Source organism: Symphalangus syndactylus, chromosome 12 (genome assembly GCF_028878055.3).
Source record: "Symphalangus syndactylus isolate Jambi chromosome 12, NHGRI_mSymSyn1-v2.1_pri, whole genome shotgun sequence".
Taxonomy (NCBI): Eukaryota; Metazoa; Chordata; class Mammalia; order Primates; family Hylobatidae; genus Symphalangus; species Symphalangus syndactylus.
Window position 1 is genome coordinate 93,705,982 of NC_072441.2, and position 25,579 is coordinate 93,731,560.

Sequence of the window (25,579 nt, forward strand, 5' to 3'; positions counted from 1 at the left end):
GTTTCACTATGTTGGCCAGTATGGTCTCGATTTTCTGACCTCATGATCCACCCGCCTCAGCCTCCCAAAGTGCTGGGATTACAGGCATAAGCCACCGTGCCCAGCCAATATACACATATCTATATGTCCTATATCTATCTGCCTACATATACTAAAATCAGTATGAGTTTATATCTCTGACTCTGACTCAGCAGCACAAGATTGAGTCTAGCTTTCTCATCTTGTTTATTTGTAACTTGTTATCAGTCTACCATTTCTGTTTGCCTTTATTCTCCTTAATCTTCTACTAGTGTTCATTTTAACTTGATTTCAACTGTAAAAATCCTTTAGGGTTGGGCAGAGTTTGTTAAACTTGAGTGAACATCAGAATCCCCAGAGGGCTGATTAAAATGAGGATTGCTGGGCCCAACCTCAGAGCTTCGCATTCAATAGGTCTAGGCTGGAGCTAAGTAATTTGCATTTCTAACATGTTCTCAGGTGATGCTGCTGGCCTGGAGACCTCACTTGGAGAACCTCTGATCTACAGAAACCCTGGACTAAGAGGCAAACCCCTTCTCAGTACTCTCATAGTCCTTTATACATATTTCCAATATCTCAGTCTATAAGAATGATTCGGCTGCATTTCTACTCCCCAGTAGACTATGAGCTCCTTGCAGGCCAGGATTGTGACTTTCTCATCTCTGTAGTGCCTGAACCTGGCAAAATGTCTGGCACACAGTAGGTTCATATTAAATACTTGTTGAATGAATAAGTACAAGTTTCACACGTGTACCCCATCTTTATTTCTGCTAAGCGGAAAGGACTGCAGGAAAGGTCAGAGATGAAAAACTTAGATCCATTCAATCTCCTCATTGCCTTCCTCTTCCTCTGATGGCAGAGAGAGGAGAGAAAGAGAGCAAGCAAGATTAGGATGGGTACAGAGCCCACTGCCCCCACCTGTTTAAGAGCTTGAAGTTCTTAAACTTGCTCTTTAAAGCTTGAAGGCATTAACGTCAATGAAACTTCAGGGACTTTAATATCAGAGCAAGTATCTAAGAGGGTATTTCTAACTTTGAAGCCACAAGAAGGAAAATATATATATATTAAATATTTCTATAGAAATATATTAAATATTATATATAAATATATTATATATAATACATTTATATAAATGTATTATATATAATATATTTATATAAATGTATTATATATAATATATTTATATAAATGTATTATATATAATATATTTATATAATACATTATATTTAAATATATAATATATTTATATATATTTTAAGGTTCATATGGATGATTTTATTACATATCAGAATTAACCTATTCTTTCTGTAGAAATGAAAGTGAGAGTCAATAGGTAACTATATTATATACCAATCTATTTTTGTCACAATTTATTTTATTTAATTTTTTTTTAGTTATACTAAGTTCTGGGACACATGTGCAGAACGTGCAGGTTTGTTACATCGGTATACACATGCCATGGTGGTTTGCTGGACCCATCAACTCGTCATCAACATTAGGTATTTCTCCTAATACTGTCCCTCCCCTAGCCCCTCACCCCTCAACAGGCCCCAGCGTGTGTTGTTCCCCTCCCTGTGTCCATGTGTCCTCATTGTTCAACTCTCGCTTATGAGTGAGAACATGCAATGTTTGGTTTTCCGTTCCTGTGTTAGTTTGCTGAGAGTGATGGTTTCCAGCTTCATCCATGTCCCTGCAAAGGATGTGCACTCATCCTTTTTATGGCTACATAGTATTCCATGGTGCACATGTGCCACGACAAATAAACATGATAAAATCATATCTAGTTAATGTGGTGGTACATTTTACCTAAGCATTTATGCCTATAAAAATGAATTTATGTGATTATCTGCTTTACATTTTAGTATCAAAAGAAGTTATATATATATTTTAAAATAAACTATACCTATGGCTAAGCTTAGTGTCTGAAATGGTATCACTAGAGTAACTGGCAACACCTGTACTAGTGGCACACTGTGACTCCAGGTTTACATAACTCAGGGGACTCCTCGAGTTTCTTTAAAGCTAACTACAAGCCTATACCTCTCAGAGAATAAAATTTTTCTTAAAAGTTTCATTGCTTTCTTCAAAAAGTGTTTGAGCATGACTATGTGTAAAGCATTGGCCATGGAGGATACAGTATGATCCCTGTTCATGAGAAGCTAACATTCTAGATATTAGCTAATATTCTAGATTCAACAAGGAAAGTGATCACACCTTAAGAAAGAAACGCAGGCTGGCACAGTGGCTCACACCTGTAATTCCAGCACTTTGGGAGGCCATGGCGGGTGGATTGCCTGAGCCTAGGAGTTTGAGACCAGCCTGGGCAACATGGTGAAAACCTGTTTCTACTAAAAATACAAAAAGTTAGCCAGGTGTGGTGGTGCAATCCTGTAATCCCAGCTACTCTGGAGCCTGAGGCAGGAGAATCGCTTGAACTGGGAAGGCAGAGGTTGCAGTGAGCTGGGATCCCTCCAACTGCACTCCAGCCTGGGTGACAGAGTGAGAAGGAAGGAAGGAAGGAAGGAAGGGAGGGAGGGAGGGAGGGAGGGAGGGAGGGAGGGAGGGAGGGAGGGAGGGAAAGAAAGAGAGAGAGAAAGAGAGAAGGAGAGAAAGAGAGAGGAGGGAGGGAGGGAGCAAGGAAGGAAGGAAGGGAGGGAGGGAGGAGAGAGGGGAGACAGAGAGGGGAGGGAGGGAGGAAGGAAGGAAGGAAGGAAGGAAGGGAGAGAGAAAGAGAAAGAAAGAAAGAAGAAAGAAAGAAAGAAAAAGAAGAAAGAAGAAAAAAGAAAGAAAGAAAGAAAAAGAAAGAAAGAAAGAAGAAAGAAGAAAGAAAGAAAGAAAGAAAGAAGAAAGAAAGAAAGAAAGAAAGAAAGAAAGAAAGAAAGAAAGAAAGAAGAAAGAAAGAAAGAGAAAGAAAGAAAAGAAGAAGAAGGAAGGAAGGAAGGAAGGAAGGAAGGAAGGAAGGAAGGAAGGAAGGAAGGAAGGAAGGGAAGGAAGGAACAATACTCCGAGTATATGAAAGAGGACTATGAAGTAACCGTTACTTTGATAAATATCAATGTTAGGAGAGGTCCAACACTGACTAAGACCCAACGTCTCCAGATACCTGTGTTAAGTCCTAAGAATAACGGGGAGGGAAAGTCGAGGAGGGGAAAGGAAGTGGCTTGGGAAATGAGCAATAAAAGAGAGAAGAGTTTGGGCCCAAGATGCCTCTGGCTATGGTTATTTCTTGTGTTCCAAACAGCTGGCTGTGTGTTTGGAGTTCTGGATGACTCACCATGTAGGAGGAGTGCTGCAGGAAGAAAGGAGAAAAACCACAGAGGAGGGAAATCCCCTTCAGCATCCTTGGGGTGTGTCTGTGGCATTCTGTCTCAAGGCCTCACACAGGCCAGCTAACAGCTTGGGCTTCAGTGCTTGGAAGCCATTTAAGGGTGATTTTAAGAATCTTCCAGAAGCCCAGGGGCTCACGCAGAAAGGAAAGGGACTTCATTCAGCTTCCTTGCTTATAAACCTAAGCAACCATGGGTGAAGAATCCCTGCAAAGAAAGAAGAAATATATACTTGTCAAAATGGAGATGTTCGCTTGAGTCTTCCTGCCAGGAAAAGAAGAGGAAGTTGGGGGGAAGGAAGAAGACTAGCTTTGAGCATAGAATTTCATACATTACAAACAGGGCCGCACTGCAAAACCACACAGCCCTGTGATTTAAGCTCCTCGTGTACTCTCAGTGTGTTCCTGGGTCTTATAGACTGATTTGTATCCCCCTGCCTAAATTCCTATATTGAATCTTAACCCCCAGTACCTCGGAATGTGACTGTAGAGATAGGGCCTTTAAAGAGGTGATGAAGCTCAAATGAGGCTGTTGGGGTGGGCCTTAACCCAATGTGACTGGTGTCCTTATAAAAAGAAGAGATGAGGACACACAAAGAGGCACCAGGAACAAGAGTGCACAGAGAGAGGACCCCATGCAGAGGTAGCAAGAGGGCTGCCATCTGTAAGCCAAGCAGAGATGCCACAGAGGAAATCAACCTTGCTGTTACCTCGAGCTTGGACTCCCAGCCTCCAGAACTGTGAGAAAATTGATTTCTCATGTTTAAGCTGCCCATTGTGAAACTTTATCATGGCAAACCCTAGCAGACAAAACACTGGGGAAAGAGCTCCCATACAATTTGAATGTGGTGTCCCGGGAGGCCCTCAACACATGCCAGCTAAATCACTGCTGTTTCGTTCCTACATCACAACCTGACCTCAGACCATTACTACAAGATACTAACATTTGAGTTTTCCCACCTGCCAGACACTATATTAGGCTGCTTTCTCACATATTACCTCATTTAATTGTTAATGCAAACCTGAGGCTCAAAGGAGGTTAAGTATTTTCCCCAAGTGTATTAGTCCATTCTCACAGTGCTATAAAGAACTACTTGAGATTGGGTAATTTATAAAGAAAAGAGGTTTAATTGATTCATAGTTCTGTAGACTGCAGAGGAAGTGTGGCTGGGATGCCTCAGGAAACTTAATCATGGTGGTAAGCGAACGAGAAGCAAGCACGTCTTACCATGACAGAGCAGGAAAGAGAGAAAAAGGGGAGGTGCTACACACTTTCAAACAACCAGATCTTGTGAGAACTCAATCCCAGCACTTTGGGAGGCCAGGGTGGGTGGATCACAAACTCAAGAGATCGAGACCATCCTGGCCAACATGGTGAAACCCCATTTCTACTAAAAATACAAAAAAATTAGCTGAGTATGGTGGCACGTGCCTGTAGTCCCAGCTACTCAGGAGGCTGAGGCAGGAGAACTGCTTGAACCCGGGAGGCAGAGGTTGCAGTGAGCTGAGATTACACCACTGCACTCCAGCCTGGCAACAGAGCGAGACTCTATCTCAAAAAAAAAAAAAAAGAAAAAGAAAAGAACTCCAACACAAGACAGCACTAGAGGGATGCTGCTAAACCATTAGAAACCACCCCCATGATCCAATCACCTCCCACCAGGCCCCTTCTCCAACACTGGGGTTCACAGTTCAATATGAGATTTGTGTGGGGACAAACAGCCAAACCATGTCACCAAGATCATTGAGGTAGGGCCTGCAGGACCCAAGGTAGAAGCCCAGGTCTGGTTCCAGATCTGTGGTTCTCTCCCACACCAGGCCAGGGGTCTCCATGGGTGTTGTTAAAGACCAGAGATGTTAAGGACCGCATGCCACTCTCACTTTCGAAAGTCAGCTCAGTCCTCCCAGCAATATAGTCACTGGGATTTGTAAGTCCTGTGACATAGAGAGGAAAAATATGTATTAAGTCCTAATTCTATCTTTACTGGACCTTTCAAGTCCAATTCTTAACTGACCATCAACACTATTTAGTAGCTAATTATGAGGCATGTATAACTCCATAGATATTATTAAGGAATCACTTAAGAAAGTATTATTGCTTTCTGGATAATAGGCCACTTTGTTCTATTCAGCTCAGTTTGCTGAGGACAACCCTATCTGGAGCTCCTTGTCAATATCTATTTTTAATGGGATATATTTATAATTGGATGTATTTATAACCTCCTTTTCATGGGCACTTGTTTTCTTTCCAGAATCACACAGGCATTTTAATAGATTGGCTAAGGCAGTAGAGAAGTGACTAGAAACAGTTTGGGCCCGATTGTCTGTGAAACCTGAGAATCCTCACTCCTCCAATGCTGGTGCCTGTGACACTTTGGGAAGACAGCAACTTCACCACTGTGCACTGGTTCTGATTTCTATAAAAGACATACATTCTTCCTGGAAGGGACAGAGGACATCAGGGTGATTAAAAGTTTTAGTACATACTGAGAGGAAACGTTAGTGGAAATTCCTATGATTTAATTCAGTTTGGCAAATATTTATTGTCCATCTATTACATGTTAAGCACAGATTCATTGACTGAGGTATGTTAATTTTAGCAAAATTATCGAACATAAGCATCAGAGCTGGAAGAAATCTTAAGAGATCATGTAGTCTGATACTCTCACTTTAGAGACAAAGAGCGTGAAGTCCAGACAGGGGAAGTGGCTTGTCCAAGGTCAAACCATTGGTTCCTGGCAGGCAAGGAGCTAGAATCTTGCTGAATCCTAGCCCAGCAGTTCCAATATACTCTACAGCAGTAAGACCCTTATCAGAGTATCATGTCCAACTTAGTTCACCACATTGTGAAAACCATGTACACATCTGGAAGAGATCCATAAAAAATAACCAAAATTGCCACAGGATGGAAAATAGATTTTTTAATTAAGTAGCAAAGATTCCAGCTGAATATGAGGAAGCAGTTTTTGGCTACCAGGGTTATGAAATACCAAAATGAGCAAATCAAAGGAAAGCACATCCAGAAATTTTCAAAAGGACAAAAGATAAGCATCTATTTTTGATCGTTGGAGGGTCACCTGCCCCCAAACAGGGTGCTGGAACAAATAATCTCTCAATTTTATCCAGCTCTATTAGAATTCATTTATGATTCTATGTGCCTTCTATAAGGCTTTCACCAAACTGCTGTTACTGCATCATTGATCTTATCATTTGTTGAAATTTCCTCTTAAAATCATTTATTTGCCGTCTTTTTGTTTTGTTTTGTTTTGTTTTGTTTTGTTTTCTTTTTTTTTAAATTTCAAAAAGCCTTTGCAATGGGCTGAAGCAGAATCTGAGATGTCTGAATTGTAAGATTTGGGGATTTTTTAAAAAATTGCCAGAGGTGACATGCTAAGAGATTAGACCCCTGACAGTAACCACAGGTCTAGGCCAGCAAAAGGTCAAGTCCAGAGTGAAGTTGGCTGACAGATACCATAGATCTAGACAGGCAGGGGCCTGGAGATCAAAGCAGCATTATCAGCCACAGCAGAACTCTGACCTTAGAGCAGAATGGCCATTTGCTCTCAACACTTTTTACGTAATCTCCTAAATATAGGTCACTTGAAGTTTAAGAGACACGTCAGAAGCAGAATGGTGTCAGAGGCTTGACAACCATAGGGTTAGAGATGCTAGGACTACCTCGCAAGAGGTCATCCCTGTTCATCTCCCCTTGCCTGTGAGGCCACATTAACACCCCCAAAATTGCCCTGGGTACATCCAGAAAGAAAGTTTGAAGCATTTAAGGGGCATCCAACACAATAATGAGATATCCTTCTGCATATCAAAAATGAGATAATGCTAAACTCCCACGTTATAAAGGGATCGGTCTCTACTCCTTTCTATTGTCTTTGAAGATATCTCTTTAAAAGGCAACTCTGCAATGCCCCTAAATAAATGCCAACAACCACCTCCGTCCCTCAGTCAGACCCTCTTCAGTCCCTCTTCCCTACTCCTTCTGGGACCCATCTCAGTCTCCGTGTCTCACTGAGGTTGAACAACAACCAAATACGTATTACTAGAGAATCGATCGCCCAAGGTATTGTTTCTCCCTCACAAAAACTAGAATAGGCCAACTAGCCTGCCCCTTGAACCTGTAACTATTGCTCTGTTGAGAATGAATCTTCATAGCTGTCAAATATCAGAGTGACAGACCCTCACATCTTTGCTAAAGGTCACTTGCTAGAAGTCAAGGCTGAAAGGATGTACATCATGACAGAGACAAAGAGGAGCATATTAACCTCTTAGGCTTCCATATGTTCTTGGACACTTGCCTCCTCCTGGGCTTTGGTTTAACTTTGTGTTCAAAGATTTTTGCAAAAGTACTGGATGTTAGAAAAGCAAATCAAACCTACCAAAAATCTCCAGATGCTAAATCCATTTGTTTCAAGGCTCCCCCAAAAGCTGTTGGGGAACTCACATGAAAACAGGTTCCTGTTCCAAGGAGTTGTGAGATTTAATTCATTTCATCGGACTCAAGACTCATCCTGAAACCCCACATCCTGTTGATGTCACTTACTTTTGTGCCAGAAGAGAGAAGATAGTTTAGACTTGATGAATTTTCCTTCCCTCGCAGCCTGTGCTGCGTTGAGTTTCTGCTTATGTTCACACCAGAAAAAATGTTAAGAAGAAAGCTACTAGATTTTCCCTCGTTCCTCCCCGACTATACCACAGTAAGAATTATTCCTATATGAAGAATGTGTGTAGAAGCATGCACATGTATGTTTACACACACACATACACACACACACACACATGCACAACTCACAAATATTTGGCAGATACTCAGATCCTTCTCTTTAAAAGCAACTGAGCCACTTTCAAGAGACTCCAGAAAGCTGACTCCACAACTGCCAGGTAAACCTTGTTACTATTTACCTCTATGTGTTTTCCTGAATCTCCATGAAACTAGTCTCCTTGAGGGCAGGGATTCTGTCTTTATTTTAGATTCCTAAGACTTGGCCCTGTGTCTATACATGATAGTCACCCAATAAATTATTTTCTGAATGAATGGAAATCTCTTCTTTATTCTGGAGACCATCCCTAGCTACTTTCCTAAATATCTTCAGGAGCATCTTTACCTCCATGGTGCCCAAGTCACACCTCTCTAACTAGGAAAATCAAAACAGAAATTTACAAAATAACATTAGGATGCTGTGTGGCTAGTTAGTGTCAAAGCCAAATTCTTATCTAGCACTGTTATGCCATATCTCCAGTTTGAGTGTGCCATCTGTTTCCTGCAGGGACCTAGACTCATACATTCACCCTGGGCTCCTTCTAGCTGACCCAAAGTAAACAAACAAAAAGGTTTCCAGGAGGTGTTTTCAATTACATCTGCCTTGCATATAGTAAGTGTTCAATAAATATTAGATTAAATCATAAAATCATATTGTCAATAACCTCTATCACCTCCAACTATAGGTAAGTAAATTATTTTCTCTGAATTTTAAAAGTTTGGGTTAGAACATGAGAGATTTTAAGAAATAAGAATCTTATTTTAAGTTGACAAGTCATTTCTTATTAGATCCATGGTTCTCAACGTTAGCTGCATAATAAAAAAGTATTAAGCCTGAGGTACTTTTATAGTAGTAATCCCTCAGCCCATCCCCCCAAATTCTGATTTAATTAGTCCGAAGCGGATTCCAGGCACTGGCAATTTTTTTATAGCTCCCCAGGTGATTCTAAAGGGCATCTAGGGTTGCAAATCACCGTTCTTGGCAGAACCCAGCTTCTCCTCCAGGGGTGATAAATCTCTGCCTTAGCCATAATGAGATTGCAAGGTGAAGAGAAGAGTGTATGGATTATTGGGAGAAAAGATACCCAAAGAAGTATTTTAAAAATATTTCCCTCTTAAACATAAATTTGTTGAATATGTAAAATGAAATAAAAATGTTAGAGCAATAAGGTCACAGCAAAAAGTTCCCAGCTCAGAGCCCTGTTTTATAGTCAGGTGCAACGGTTCTCAACCAAGCTGCCTGTGACTCAGCTGAGGAACATTTGAAAATATTAGTGCTCTGGGTCCACTCCAGACCAATTCTATCAGAATCTCTGGGGTGGGGCCCAGGCATCCATGTATTTTTTTGTAATTCCCCAGGTGAGTCTAATGTGGTCAGAGTTGGGGACCATTAGTCTGGATAAGGCAATTTTCTAAATATCTTGAAATTTGGATCATAGATTGTTCCATTTTTTAATACAAGAAGATATTTAAATTTTTATACATAGACCTGAACACCTTGAAGTTTTGTCTATAAAATGTGATTAAATTATATTTTTGGTAAGCCTGGCTATGAATTTTAGTTGGAATGTGGCAAACAGGGTGAGCTGGATAAAAAATAGTAAGTTTCCATGGATGGTTGCTGACATGCAATGTAGACATTTAGTTGATAGCCAGATATCTTGTAGGGTAATGCTGGCACATGTCTGGATGTGCCCTTCACCCAAAATGATGGCTCTCTTGGACGCATGGCTCCCACATGAAGTGAGTTATGTAAAAAAATGTTTCTCTGGTAGAAACGTATCACCAGCTAAAGATTCGTAGAGAGGGCCGGGCACGGTGGCTCATGCCTGTAATCCTAGCACTTTGGGAGGCTGAGGCAGGTGGATCACTTGAGGTCAGGAGTTCAAGACCAACCTGGCCAACATGGTGAAATCCCATCTCTACTAAAAATACAAAAGTTAGCTGGGCATGGTGGTGCACATCTATAATCCCAGCTACTTGGGTGGCTCAGGCAAGACAATCGCCTGATCCCAGGAGTTGGAGGTTACAGTGAGCCAAGATCACACCACTGCATGCCAGCCTGGGTGACAGAGTGAGACTCCATCTCAAAAAAAAAAAAAAAAAAATTATAGAGAGTATTTTCCATTTTCCCATTAACAAGGTGAATCAAAGTAGTGTGCAAAGTTTCCAGAGGAGAAACAGAATTCAAGCATGCTAGGCCAACAGTGGAGAAGCAGCAAAGGAGCCAGTGTTTGACTCAAAGGCCCAAGCATAATAAACATGTAGACTGGTCTGAAAATCATACAGAAAGTATCAGTGTATTGGCCATTGAATCACTGTTTTCCTTAAAATGAAATCCATTTCTTAAAATTACTTTGTAAACTAACATTTTCAAGTATACTTTTAATTTATGGCAAAACCACAATAAAAGGAAGCAAGTTAGTGTGACATAATGGCATTGATTAAGAGTCAGGTTTTGACACTAGTTACGTGACTTGGGCAACATTTTTTATCTCAATATCTGGGTTTCTATTTCTTTATATGTAAAATGAGTCTAGTTTGATTCTTCTCAACTTTGGCTGATCAGCAGAATCCCTAAGGAGGTGTTAAAACATACCACTTTCTGGGTATCTCTCCCAGATAGTATGATTTAATTGGTCTGGAATGGGGCCCAGGCATCAGTATTTCTAAAATATTTCCAAGTGAATCCAATGTGGGCACAAGCTGAGAAGCACTGCACTGGATGAGCTCGATGCTCCTTTCAGCTCTCATCTTCCTTTGGGCTTAGAAGTCTTCGTTTTGGGAGTGTCTGAGCCATTGGAAGACTTAGTAACCAATGATGGATACATCCCACAACACTTAAGGCTGGTACTTTGCCTCTTAAGAGGGTCACCATTTCTTTTTTAAAAAAATGAATATATCTAGCCATCAAGTTAAAAAATCTAAAGCAGCTTTAAAAATAAGTTTTGAAATACGCTGTGCCTCTGACATTTTGTACTGTCCTGAGAAGATATTCAATAGGCCTTCCCATAGTGTCACCAAAAGCTTTCTTTATTCCACTTCAACCCTCCCCAATGTCTTTCGGGCATTTAGGCCTTGGGCCCACATTTGTTTCACAGTTGAACTCGAAGTGCTGATTCCTATTTCAGTTTAGATTTGCTGCCAGGTCTCCCAGCCCAAGTTCAGTTTCCCATGGGCTGACTGAACCACCAGTGTAAAACATCAGGATAACATCCCAGAGCTGGAGCTCCTCCAGCCATGTTATGTCAGGAGAACCGAGTCCATGTTGGCCTCACAGGGTCACTGTGTTCTCACAGCCAGGAAGCCATCCTGGAAGCACACGGATGGATGGCTCCAGCATTTCATTTCAACACCATCCAGTCTCTCATTCCAGTTGTCGAGAGCAAACTAAAGGGAGAAGAGAAAAAAAAATAAAAGTCCAAAGAAGCACTAGTTCAAGGCCAGTTTCAGAAATCAAGTGTTTAAATAAAAGTTACGATCCAGACTGAAATTCTGGACTCTGATAAATTACAAAATAAAGGTAGGTAGCTCTAAACACTCTGGTCAGTAAGTTTCCGAGTTAATTGACTGAACTGTCCAGTTAATTGCTTCCACCCGCACTTCCTTTTGGTTATGGAGATAGTTTCTCTATATTTAAACTTAGAAACAATTGCTTTCCCACCTGAAGGTTAAAATGACAATGTAAAACTATATCTGGCAAAAAGTTTGATCTTCCAATCAAGGGATTAGATTGGTTTTAGTTAGGTAAATTTTATAGCCTAGAGAAAACTATTTTCAAATTGCTGCAATCTTTTTGTAAACCCAAGATTTTCTCAGTGTATGAAAGAGTTAGCAGGGCCACCCAGGTCTTTATATGGAGTTGGCCTGGAGTTTCTGCTTGCCCACATAATCCTCATTTTCAAGATTAAAAATCATAGTAATAAGAACGTTTCTTGAGTTTTGTCATTATTCATCATTAGATTCGTCTAGATCATGCCAGAAGTAGAAACAAAATAAGATAGAAACAGAGTGCTTAGGAAAAGGTCAGGGACAGATTGAAACATGGCCCACTAAGCAGGTCAGCCAGTTACCCTGCTCTTAGGCTACTATGCCAGCTGTTGCCCACTACATCCTTACCCTGGTCCCACTCATCACCATGCCCAAGGAAAATGTCCAGAGGAAATCTCCAGCCCTACAGGATAGTGAACGAGTACCCAGTTACCTTTAGGATTAACCTACCCTGATAACACAGAATGTGGAATTCCCCTAGAAATACTGAGGCCAAGAATAGGCACCAGATCTCATTTGGGGAATACAGGCTGATGATTTTCCAAACTATTCGAGTGTTGGATGCCCACAGACGCTGTGCTATCTGCACCGTAAGGCTGTATAGTTCACTGGTGAAGATCATAGGACTTATAAGACTAATCTTGGTTCCATTCCCAAGTTCTATGTTCACTTGCAGAGAGATCTTAGACAAATTACACAAACTATTGAGCCTCAGTTTCTTCCTCTGTAAATGGAATATGGGGTTTGAGGCAATGCACAGCTGAAAGATAAGAGGGTCTCAAGAAATTATAGTTATCTTTACTATCCTTTATAATCACCTAGAATGATGAAACTATAACTGAATCCATTATGGTAAGGATTCTCAGAGCCATATTTTGTGGATTGGCTTTTCAGTGAGTGCTTTCGGCACTTCAAATTGTACACCAAAGCAGGGCACGTGGTACAAAGCACTGGCATTGGCAAAGGCTAACATAGATATTGCCTGGGAAATGAGTAGGAGGCATAGTCATCAATGGCTCTTGAGCCTGATTCATACTAACCAGGGCAAGGCCAAGGTGGCTCCATTAAACACCTTCACTAAGGATATTTTCCAAGGAAATACTTTCATAACTTTCAGATAGAAGCTAAAAGTGACATTGGGTTAAGGAAACGTCTTAAACAATTTTTCTTTTTTTGGAGATTGCTTTAGCAGTTAGATTGAATTTATGATTGGCACATCAGCTCTTTGCATATGAAAGCAAGAGCCTCTAACATGTTAGAATGGAATAAAAAAAGTTATACTCAAGTATTTTAAAGTTTTTTTTTTAAACATTCTATTGGTGATATGTGTAAGCCTCATAAGTTTTTGTTCCCTAGGCAAAATAAAGATGAACTCCAGTTCTTGACCAAATTAGCACTTATGTTCATCATAAAGTGGGGGTAGTAGTGTCACTTTCCTTAAAGGACTGAGCTGAGGCTTGTAAAGCATTTAGCAAAGCATTCAGCACAGCATAAATGCTCCCAGTCAAGGTTAACTGTTGTTGTCATGGATGTGGGTTTGTTGCTGCTGTTATTTCATCATTCAACAGACCTGTACTAGACACAGTGAATTCCAAGAAGAATATACCAGCGGTCCAGTCCGTCAAGATGCTCAAAGCCTCCAGGGAGGGTTGGATGTGCAAGTGTGTTCTCATGCAAAGCAGTAACTTCTTTAAGGTCTGAACAAAGCGCTACAGGTACCCAGAGGGGAGCCAAGGATTACCTTCACAGAAGAGATCATCTTTTAGGTGGAAACAAGTGTGAATTTGCCTAGCAAGGGAAAGGGTTTGCAAGTCAGAGAAAATAACACATGCAGAAGCTTGACTTAATGAAAAGTCATAGTGAGCTTTGAGGAACAGTGGTGAGTCCTGGGTTACTAAAGCAGAGGTCACCTGAGGAGTGCCAGGAGAAGTGCTGGAGAGTTGCTGGGGGCCAGAGTGTGAAAGATCTTACAGAGTAAGCCAAGGATTTGGCACTGATCCCACTAGCCACAGGCGTCAACAAATTTCAAGGGGAAATAATGTGATTTGATTTACATTTTATGAAGATAAGTTTGGTGCCAACAGGGAAAGACAGAAACTGGAGTGTAAAAACACAGGAGGTGAGGCCTCTGGAGTGGAACAGCAGACAGCCACTCACTGCTTGGTGGGGAGTAACAGCCCCACTCACTTCACTGAACCCTGTATGCAGTGGCTGTGCTCAGAGTTGAGCGGCTGCCACTGGGGTCTCATGGCCCCCTGCAGTCCACTGAAGAGGAGAAGGCCTGAGGGATGAGAAACAGGACTTCAGCTGGCTGCTCAATACAGACACTATGCTGAAGAGAGCTGCAGTGTTTCAGAACAATGCCAGAAATTAGTTGTTCTTTTCACCAGTAAGAAAAATCCTTCATCTGTCCCAGAAATCCCATTAAAGTGGACATTTTGATGGATAAGAACTGAAGATGATACGTGAGGACTCCTAGGTTATGTCCCCAACCTTCCATTCAGCTCCCTCACCTTAATTCTTATATTTTGTTTCATCTTTGAAATATGCTTGGGGAATTATGTTTGGAAGATGAACTTAAGAAGAGGAGCTATATTAAGCATAAAAAACAAGATGACCAACTATCCTGGTTTGTCCAACACTGTTCTAGTTTTAGCACTGAAAGTCCACCATCCCAGAAAATTGAACCCCCTTGCCCGCCCACCCCCACAACCCACGCCACTGTCTCAGGCAAACCAAGATGGCTGGTCACCCACCCAAAAGGGCTATTATAAACACTGTACTATGAAAAAAGACTGTGATTCAGCATTTATGAAATTCATAACTGATAGATATGACTTTTACTTGGGGAAAACTGGTGATGATTTTTTCTCTATGTAATTTTAGGGTGCCATGCATAAGGACTCAACTTTCTTCCTCTAATAAAGCCGACATGTTGACTTATAAAAGACAGGAAACAGGAAACTAATAACAATAATAATAGTGATGGTTAACATATTGGGCATGCACTATATTCCAGGCACTGTTCTAAGTGCTTTACATAAATAAGTCATTTAATCTTCACAACAGCCTTATTATATTCATCCCCATTTTACAGATAAGCAAATGGAAGCACAGAGATCATATACATAATAAATGTACATAATGGAATTTGGATTTGAACTCAGGCTGCCTAGGTCCAAAGTCCATGCTTTTAAATATTTCCTATATATAATGTATAATAACCCATTTATTAAGCCCCAACTATAAACCAATCATTTTACTGAGTGTGCATTCCATAAAGTACCTCATTTAACTCTCACAATAGTCTGTCTGGTACCAGATATGTCATTCATTCATTTATTATTTGTTGAGCTTATGCTTGTTTAAGAATCATAATATTGTATTTTTGTAGGTGAAGGAGGATGGGGGTTTGGACCAAAGTAGTAGCAGTGAAAATGGACAGGGGAGGTAAGATTCAAGAAAATTTTCTGAAGCAAAGACATCAGAATATGATAATTAATTGAAGACAAGGAATGAGGAAAAATAAATTGTTTAGGACAACCCTGGGATTTTGACCTGAGAGACTGGATGGGTGCTGGTCTACCAATCAGAATCAAAACTACAAGAAGATCTACCCTGAGAGGTGCTACAGACTGAATGTTTGTGTCCCCCTAAAATTCATATGTTGAAATCCTAACCCCCAGTGTGATGGTATTAGGAAGTGGGGCCTTTGAAAGGTGATTAGGTCATGGGGCAGAGCCTTCGTGAATGGAATCAGTGCCCTTATTAAAAAAAAACCCACCCTGGAGAGCATCTTTGCCCATTCTGCCACGTGAGGACACAGTGAGAAGACAGTCATGTATAAACCAGGAAGCAAGTCTCACCAGACACCAAATTTCTCAGCACTTTGATCTAAGACCTCCTAGCCTCCAGAAAAGTAAGAAATAAATTTCTATTGCTTATAAGCTATCCAGCCTATGATAATTTGTCATAGATGCTCAAAGGGACTAAGACAAGAGAGAAGTTAACAAGTTCATGTTGAAATGTATTAAGTTTCAGCTACTAAAGAGGATTCCAGTTGATATGACCAGAAAGCCTGGAAACTTTCATCTATAGTTCAGTAGCAATGGTTGGAAGCCAGTACCCTAGACTTGGTGATTAGGGTCACAGGTGTAAGGAAGATTATCCAGAGAAGATAACAAATGATGGAGCCCTAGGGAATGTCAACATTTTAGGGAGAGCAGAGGACAGCCTGCCAAGGAGGCTAGGAAGACGTAAGAAGAGGTAGGAGGAGAACCAGGAAACAAGTGGTTGCCCAGAAACCAAGGGAGGAGCAGGTGTTGGTCAGCAGGGCCAGTGCTGCAGAAAGGACAAACGGGAAGAGGGCTGAAGACAGATCATTATGACCAGGGTCTGATTCGGGATAGAGAGCACCAGATCAGAACATGACCAGACAGCAGCAAGTCATCCCACTCCTGACCTTAGTCCCCTGACATTCCCTCAGCCAGGAATAAAATCAACCCCAATGCTGAGGGCAAGGCTAAGTCTGCCCCCTGGGCAGTTGGGGACTCCAGCTTCTGAGCCTGAAAGTTAAAGGAGCAGGCTGGGGGGCCAGGCAGAGAGGCCACTGCTGTTTACACATTCATTTCCAGGTGTCTAAAAAGCCCCAGAAACAAAACACAAAGCAAAAGCAAACAATTTAAAAACAAAACAATGAAACCAAAAATAAAAATAAAACCACACACACACACACACACTTCCTTTTATAGCACGAAAAGAAAAGAAAAAATAATTCTACCTAATGAAATTTTCTGGACAGGTTTATGGCTGCCTGTTTATGGCTGCCTGACCTCCAACCCCAGGCTGGAGAATAACTGAGTTTTATTAAACATCAGAAAAATATGAATAAAGAGAGGGACAAGCTTTCCAAGGGTCTCATTTCATTTCCAAGCCCAAATAGCTCACAGTTGACCTTGAAACTATGGAACATAATTTTCCTGTCAAGATGATAGAGAAAAGACAAAGTCGTGACAGGGTTCTGAATGGGAACCATTACATTCATGTGAAGCAGCTCTGTTTTTAATACCCCCTTGGGAGAAAACATAGAAAGTTATGAGCTGAGCTACGGAAAGATACGTGAATGCAAATCTGACCCTCATTCAACTCTAGACAATTCAGCTGGAGAAAAAAACATGTTATTTGAAGTCATATGTTTGACCTTCTTATGTGAATTGCCATTATTTATCTCTACTCCCTAAGTGGTATTGCCTGGGTCCATTCTTATGCTCTGAAACCAGACTCCGTATCCAAATCTGTGTGATCATCCAAGCATTATGAGGTCTCCCTACTAGTCCACCACACTTCATTTTTCAAGTAGCAGGAGGATTGAGAAGAGCATTCCTGTGGGGAAAGACTCAAACAGGCTGCCCCCAAACTGCTTCCTTCAGGCTGATAAGCCCCCATCGTAAATTATGCCGCGACTGGAGGCTTCAGCCTCTTGCCATCAGCTTGCCTTTCTTTTGGAAAGATACCAGCTCTGTCCCCTGAAATAAATCCTTTATTTTCAGAGTCCTAGAGGATTCCAAGGATCAGGAAAAGGAGCAAGAGAAGCCCCTCAATTGTAGGGCAAATCATCCCACACTGCTGTTTCCAAGCCTCAAGCTAACATCTCATTCTGGTGCGCTCCCTTCTGGATCTCAGCAGCAATTCTACCACAGGGTGATGTGGTATTTCCAGTCTTCCACTTCACCATCCCCCACACCCACTTTCCAGCTGTTGTCAAAGCAACATGAGAATTCACTGGGAGATTCAATAAGAAGAGATGGTCAGGTGGGAGGGGTGGGATAGGAGGAAAACATACTGAGATAAGAAAAGCACTTGGTCCTCAGAGAACACATTCCTGGAATGCTGGGCTGCATCTCCATGGCACATGCTTTCACACTGGCTCCTGGATCTAAGCCTGAGCTTTTGAATTCATTTTCTTTGGCCTCAAAAGGTTCTCAGACTTGGAGCAAGATAAAGAGAGGGAGATGGAAGGCTCTTGGGTTGATCTTCAGGACACCAGTTTGCACATTGTAGCCTACGTGCCTACATGGGTCCGAAGATACACATTGATTGGAAAGACCTTGACCCAGCCTGTTCCAGTTCCATGCTATCCTTCTAGTCAATGACCCTGCTAAAAGCAGGAAAAGTGGCTGCCTGAACCCTGAGGCTACTAAGGCCTAGACTGAAACCTGTGAGCTCCTGAGCTTAAATCCCAGCCCTTTCCAATTCCAAACATTTTCCCCCAGATAAATCACTTTTTCTGGTCATGTCATCAACTACTTGCACATTATTTAATGGATCAGCCATATGGATGAGTCAGTTTGGCTGTTGGGGCTGTCAAAAGTAAAACCCCAGTTGATTTGGTGGGTTGCTTAAAAATCTTATTGACAACAATTTAATTCAGGCAAGCTGTATTTCATCCTGGGACAGTTTCAAACCTTGGAAGAAGGGGAATCACCATGTCCACTATCTCGACTGGAAACTGGGTTCTGAGGCTGTGCTGATGCATGTGTCTATAGCAACTCTGGGGAAAACAGTCCATTAAAAGTTGCAACAGTGACCTCCAAACTTTGGGAGGGGTTATAACATCACGTAGCCATTTGGTTCTGTATGGACTCTGTCCCCAAACATACAATTTAAAGTTGACCATGTCAGTGCCTGAGCATGCTGTGGGTCCTGGTCGGGGGCAGGTGCCCAGCCTGGCCTGACCCCACGTTCTCCCCACCCTCTGCACTCTGATGCTGAGTGGGTGCCAACCCTATCCCAGCCAGGATGATGGTGAAGTATTTCCTGGGCCAGAGTGTGCTCCAGAGGTCCTGGGTCCAAGTGTTTGCCGCCTAATGACAGCGGTACCCAAATCCCTACAGCAAACACAGTACACAGGGTGGAGACCCTTGAGCAGAAGCTCCTGTCCTGGCAACCTGACCAAGACCAGCAGATGCCCCGCTGAGCTGAGCCACTGTTTCCTGCCAGTGCCGCTCGCTTGGTGTCCATCCTGGAACACTTTACTGTGAAGCCATGGAAACAGACATGACCGCCTCACCTGGAACATCAACCGCACCCGGCTGTGGTGGTAGAGGAACCACGCACTTACTCTGGGAACTCTGACAGCAGTGCCTGTACCCAAATCCACTGGAAAGCCTGGGTCTCCTGTAGCTTATTTAACCATCTCCAGAGCTGTCCAGGAATTTGGTCTCACCCAATTCAAAACCAACGTGATCATGACTAGGAAGGGTTTTGAATACATCTTGGCCAAGCTGCACAGTGTGGCCAATTCCAAAACACTTATTGAGACAGCTAAGGGACCCAAGGAGAAGGCAAAGAAGACAGCACTGGAAGCTGCAGAGAAGGCCAAGGACCTAGACATCCAGGGAGTCCCCAAACAGCAGCTGCAGTTAGTGTAGCCAGCTCACCACGCCACAGCACCCCAGACAGCTCAGCCAACTTCCTCTACCCTCACCCCATTGTATGTTATTATTAAAAATCAACTTCCAGCCCCCCAAAAGAAATTTTTAAAAATATTTAAAGTTAATTTTAAATGATTTTGATTTTGAGATGTCTGTGTGAATTTCATTATAATCTTGCATTCTCTTAGACACTCAGGGTTTCTCCCAAAAAATCCAGCAAGGAATCAACCTTCCACCCCTTAGGTCAGGAAATAGTCTTGCCAATGCTAAGAAGGAGAGCAAAGTTTTTCAAAAGTTAAGGCTCCCTCTAGGGAAACATATATGACGTGCTCAGATAAGGCTTTAAGCATTAGTTCTGACCCTACCCCAGCTACTCCAGCCTGTACCTGCTCCACAGAAAAGGCTGCGTTAGAAAGCTTCATGGGGTTCTCATGGAAAGAGAGTGGCTAGGGAGAGAAACTCCCCACATTCTTCCATGACACCATGTCTTCCAATAATAATGGCTAACATTTATTGAGCTTTTACTATGTGCTAGGCACTATTCTAAGTGTACTCCCTAATCTAATCCTTATTAAAAACTCTCTGAAGGTGGTACTATCATTATCTCCACTTTACAGGTGGAGAAACTGAGACACAAAGAGATCAAGCAACTTACCTAGAGACATACAAGGAATAAGTAACAGTGCCAGGATTCTAGCAAAGGAAGTCAGGCTGCAAGGTTCATCTCTTAACTGCTATATCCCAGCAGCTCTTGAACCAGAGCAGGAAGAAGCATTTGGAAGGCTTGGTAAAATACAGATTGCTGGGCCTTGCTCCCAGAGTTTCTGATTCAGTAGTCCTGGGTGAGACCTGAGGATTTACTTCTCTAGCACATTCCAGGGCAACGCTGATGATACTGGACCACACATTTGAGAATCACTGTCTGTGCTATTCTACCTCTGGAGAAAATTCTTGATAGAACTTTCTTCTTGCCCACACACTTCTCCACTCCAGATACAAAGCTCAATGAGAGATGAGTTATACTGAGTAATCTCACAAGATCAACTAGCCAGTCTTTCAGGAGGCCTCAACTATTTCTCAGACATCACTATGTCAAGACCCATGGGGCTTCCAGGAGCAGAATCCCAGCCTTCTAGGTGGAGCCCCTCTGGGCCACTGACTGGAAATACAGTCCATGGGAAATTAGGATCCAGGCCAGCACCTCTTCATTTTTCTATCTAAACTCACTCCTTTGTTGATAACACATTGTTTCTAAGCATATGAGTGTTATTAAGCAACAGCAAGGCCAAGGTGGGGGGATTGCTAGAGGCCAGGATTTCGAGACCAGCATGGGCAACCAGGCAACAAGTTCCCATCTCTACAAAAAAAAAAAAAAAAAAAATCAAAACATTAGCCGAGATGGTACACACCCTGTGGTCCTAGCTACTCAGTAGCCTGAGGCAGGAGGAACACTTGAGCCCAGGAGGTTGAGGCTGCAGTGAGCCAAGATCAGCCACTGCACTCCAATCTGGGTGACAGAGGGAGTCTCTGTCTCCAAAACGAATAAGAAGATGCAAGAGTAAATCTCATTTGTTTGCTAAAACTTTCTTTACAGATGTTTTTAAAGTTATTATATCTCCCCAGGTTAATTAATTAATTTATTTATTTATTGAGACGGAGTTTCTCTCTTGTTGCCCAGGCTGCAGTGCAATGCCGGGATCTCGGCTCACCACAACCTCTGCCTCTCAGGTTCAAGCAATTCTCCTGCCTCAACCTCCCAAGTAGCTGGAATTACAGGTGCCTGCAACCACGCCTGGCTAATTTTTGTATTTTTAGTAGAGATGAGGTTTCACCTTGTTGGCCATGCTGGTATTGAACTCCTGGCCTCAGGTGATCCACCCACCTCAGCCTCCCAAAGTGCTGGGATTACAGGCGTAAGCCACCATGCCAGCCTCTCCAGGTTAACTTATAAGCTCATTCATTTATTCATTCACTTCAGAGTCACTTCAGAAATATGTAGAACAACAAAATACACATGTGTGGGTGGGGAACTCATAGTACAGATAAAATACAAATTGAGCGATTCTGTAAGATAAAGCCAGGATAACATTAGTACACAAAGATGCAAACCATAAGACAAACTCAAAGAAGGAAACGCAACAGGTGCTAAGATTTACATTTTCTTAGAAGCTCTTTTACACACCGAGATCTAAAACATATTTCTATCATTAAAAGGCATACTACATGATGTGGTCTACAATGTTCTCCACAGCATCTCCAAGTTAAAAACAAAAAAATGTTTCACAGTACATTTATTACAGTAGCTCTCAAAGCACACTCTAGGCTATAATATTCTGCAAAATATAGACCCTTCAGGGACCTACATGTCAGGGCAACTGCCTTACCTACAGTAGGTTGCAATAAATATTTGAGAAGTAAAAACACTTCCGGTAGTTGGCTCTTCACTATTCATACTTCAAAGTATGTGTATGAAGCACTGCAACTGCACTTCTGTCCAAATGCCTTGTAATTCTGATACTTTTGCCACTAACCTTCCACCCAACTTACCTTGCTAACTTGAACTTCATTTCCTAATGCTTGAAGACTATTAGTACATCCTCATAGCGAAAGCCATCATATCATCTCTTTTTTAAAAAGTCCAGTTCTTCTCAAAAGATGACTCTTAAAGGTGTATCATTAAGCACTCTCATCAAATCACCATTCATTAGTTTTGGTCTGTGACATCCTCTACTCTGACATTTTTCTGTGCCATTTGTAGCATAATGAGAACCATTTAAACCAAGTATCAGAGGCTGAGATTCTAATCCTGTCCCCATAACTTGGTGGCTGTGTGGCTTAACTTCTCTCAGCCTTGTTTTTCTCATTTGTTAAATGAGAGAGAAGAAAACTTGCCACCTAAAAACTCTCATTTAAGAAATGAATAAAAGACCTGAATGAACAAATGTTGACTCTTAGAATTATGAATTAAAGTTACAAGGATGACCTTAACTAATCGTCATTGACTTGTTTTCTCCTGGAAGTACTGATGCGTTACTGCTTCTAGGGGAAAACTACTACTATTTCCCCTGGAAGCAGTGATGCAATCATCAGTGTGTGTGATCCTTCACCTGCGGGTGCTAGGGCAGTGGTGATGAAGAGGGAGAGATGTCCACTGTGAAGCATAGTGGATGGATAGGAGTACTTCGTCACGGCTCAGCCAACGTTGCTCAGATCCAGAGACTGACTTCAACAAGCCGGTCTACACTAGTCATTGCACCACAAGGATCTGGTGGACAGCAGGAGTCAGCGTCTAAAGAAAACAGGGCTGGAAAATAAAGAGACATAAGAACAAAAGTACTGAGTTAAAACAGGATAACAGGGGACAGGCTGAGGAAACTTCTGGAGTGGCAAGCCAATATCCACAGCTGGACCTGTTTAGATGGACAGGAAGGGATCACACAGATACTCTCTCACCCAGCTCACCTTACTAGTCATGGCACATGCTTGAAAGCCTGCCATGAAACTGGAAGATCTGGGAGGCCAGCCCAGTTTTCAAACTCAGACTTGCCAAACTGGTGTCCTTCCTGAGGCTCTCAACCTCAGAGTTAAGGAATGTGTTACCAGCAGTGGTTAATGTGTGAAAGTGTGTAAATGTCTTATTTATATATGTGCTTTATTTACTTATATAAATTAGAACTGAGTAGAGTTTGTCTGAGTGATAACTCCTCTCCTACTGGTATTCCAATGGTTTCTTTGAATTAAAGACAAAGAGTGGGAAAACAGCCAGTGGTCTAGGAATTGCACATAATCTGAGGATTATTCATGGGTGTGACATGACATTAGGGAACTTAACCAGTTATAGAAGGAAATGGTGGGAAATGAGTGGTGGGGCCAAGAAAACTGAGTAGCCTCATGAAAATAACATAAGAGACAACATGGAATAGCTGTTGAAGGCCTGCTATGTATTTCAGAGAATCTGGGGAGGTACGAAGGCTCCAGTGCTCCATGCTCACAATGGCAACAGAAGGAAGAATCAAGCTAATTACAGATGGTCCTGCATAGCCCTGGACTAATGATCCATCTGATTCTGATCATAAATCCTTTTCTCCCTAAAAGAGTTCTAATAATTTTATAATCTGGCTTCACTCATTTGGAATTTTTTAAACAGTAATATTCAGATACTAATTGCAGGAACAGAGAGGTACTTCAACCAATTCTTTTTTTTTTTTAAGTGATTCATTTACAATTTACGTATTAACAACTTCTGGTAGCCAGCTTCCTAGGTGCCTCCCAGTGATCCCCCTTTCCTGGGTATTCATGCCCTAGTGTGTAGTCCTTTCCGATATCCTCCAGCTTTGGTCTGTGTGACAAATAAAAGATGGCATAAGTGATAATGTCTGCCTTCCTACAGTAGGTCATAAAAGATACTGCTGCTTTCACCTTGCCCTCTTGGACCACTTGTTCTGAGAGAAGTTAGCTGCCACGCTGTGAGAACACCCAAGCAGCCCTATAGAGAGTTCCACCTGAAGAGGAATTGAGGCACCCATTTTTCAGCCTCACAAGTGCACCATGTTGGAAGCAGATCTTCCAGTGCCAGTCAAGCTTGCAAATGACTGTGGCCTCGTGAGAGTTCCCGAGCCAGAACCTCTCAGCTAACACACTTCCAGAAACCATGTATGATCATAAATGTGTTTTGTTGCCTTCGGTCATTTAATTTGGGATAATTTGTTATGGGCAATAGAAAACCAGTATATAACTCATGTGCTAATTACAAATTACTATTATCACTCATTCAAACCAGAAACCTAAGGACACTAATTTTCTACAACTTAGAAAATATTTAATAAAAATTTGTTGCTCATTCCCCAAAAATAGCCCCAATAAACTTCAGGTTTTGTTGTATTTATGTGAATCTGCCCTGACTTTGACCAACTGGTATATTATTTATTTGGGATTACAGTCAGTTCTCCATTGGTGGCCTCCCAGAAACAAGTCATTGGGAAGCTAGTCTAGTGTATATTTGGGTATATTTTATGATGATATCTAGGCTGTCATTTGGGACATGAATTAATAAGTTATTGGTGATTATTTAAAAAGCCACAGAGTCTCATCAAAGGAATTTATTTTCCTCTCATGAATTTGGCAAAAAGTTTTTATGGTACCAGGAGGGAATGAGCAGCAAAGGTAATCTCTGGGTATTTTAAACACATCTAAAATAGATCAAAAGGTTTCAGGATGATTCTTCCTGTCTAGCAGAAGTTAGACAGAAAATATAAAACTCAAATTATTATTTCTCACCATGGGAAAGGTATGAACAAGAAGCAGTGTCAAAAGAAACTTGTTCTGCTTAGGCCAGTACATTATCCTGAGAGACTACAGTCCCCGTTTCCTAGGGCTTCATGACTTAGTTGGATCTGTGAGTTCCAAGAACATCTGACATAGCAACATCTGGGAGGCAAGAGAAAAAACATATTCCAAAGCAAAATATGAACTCTGTTTAGATTGGTCCCATCCTGAATTATATGTTCCCCTTTAATCAGTGCAAATAAGCAAAAGCTAGCAATATTTGCAAAGGCCTTAGTTATGACTTACTTTCCTCCAGAAAGAATTGCACCCACCAATTACTAACTGGGAAATGAAAGAAACCAAACTTTAATCAAGATTGTTACCCAAAGACCAAAGAAAAGTAGGTCATCCGGAGGATATTTCCCAAATATTTCAGCATAGTTTTTTTCCCATGTACTGCCACAGACCCTTATTATCTGATGACAATTTCTTTATTTTTCATCCCTCCACTCCCAGGAAGCCCCTTCTGATACCTAGACTATGTGAAGAATTCTCCTGTCTGCTCTCCCTCCATACAATAAGAATTTTGAAGGCCTGGTTCTGTCTAACTCGTTTTAGGGCCTCAGTGCCTAGCACAGAGCCTGGCACATGGGAACAAATTATATTTGTTGACTTAATGTATGTTGAACTCATGATTTTCTTATCATAACATTCTGCTCTTTCTCTGGCAGTGCTTATTTGACAATTCCCCTTGATGTATTTTCTCTGTCCATTCCCTTTTATAGCTCTCATTCTGAAGGTTTATATTTTACTGTTTGGATCAGCAGCAGGCAAAAAAAAAAGGACAAAAATCTCTCCACATTTCTTTCCAGTCTGTGAGAATCTTACAACTCAAAACACTACCATGTAACTTTACACCCACTAGGATGGCTATAAGCAAAAGAACAAAACAAAAACATATAATAGCAAGTATTGGTGAGGATGTGGAGAAATTGG

The 25,579-nt window shown here is 41.6% G+C and overlaps 1 protein-coding gene across 10 annotated transcripts in view; it reads right to left on the reverse strand.

The window, feature by feature from the left end:
* Nucleotides 1–25,579, reverse strand: part of RXRG (retinoid X receptor gamma) — a 236,359-nt gene that overhangs the window by 78,046 nt on the left and 132,734 nt on the right. For 3 of the 10 annotated variants that reach the window (XM_063625028.1, XM_063625027.1, XM_063625029.1), the window contains 2 exons: nucleotides 24,596–24,745; nucleotides 22,426–22,622 (listed from right to left, as the gene is read on the reverse strand). The exons of 4 other annotated variants lie outside the window; for them this stretch is intronic. In XM_063625028.1, the coding sequence (XP_063481098.1) occupies nucleotides 22,426–22,480 (55 nt within the window). In that variant the 5' untranslated portion in view covers nucleotides 22,481–22,622; nucleotides 24,596–24,745. The remainder of the gene's footprint in view (nucleotides 1–22,425; nucleotides 22,623–24,595; nucleotides 24,746–25,579) is intronic. 3 more of the 10 variants (XM_063625026.1, XM_063625031.1, XM_063625030.1) reach the window with 1 other exon arrangement.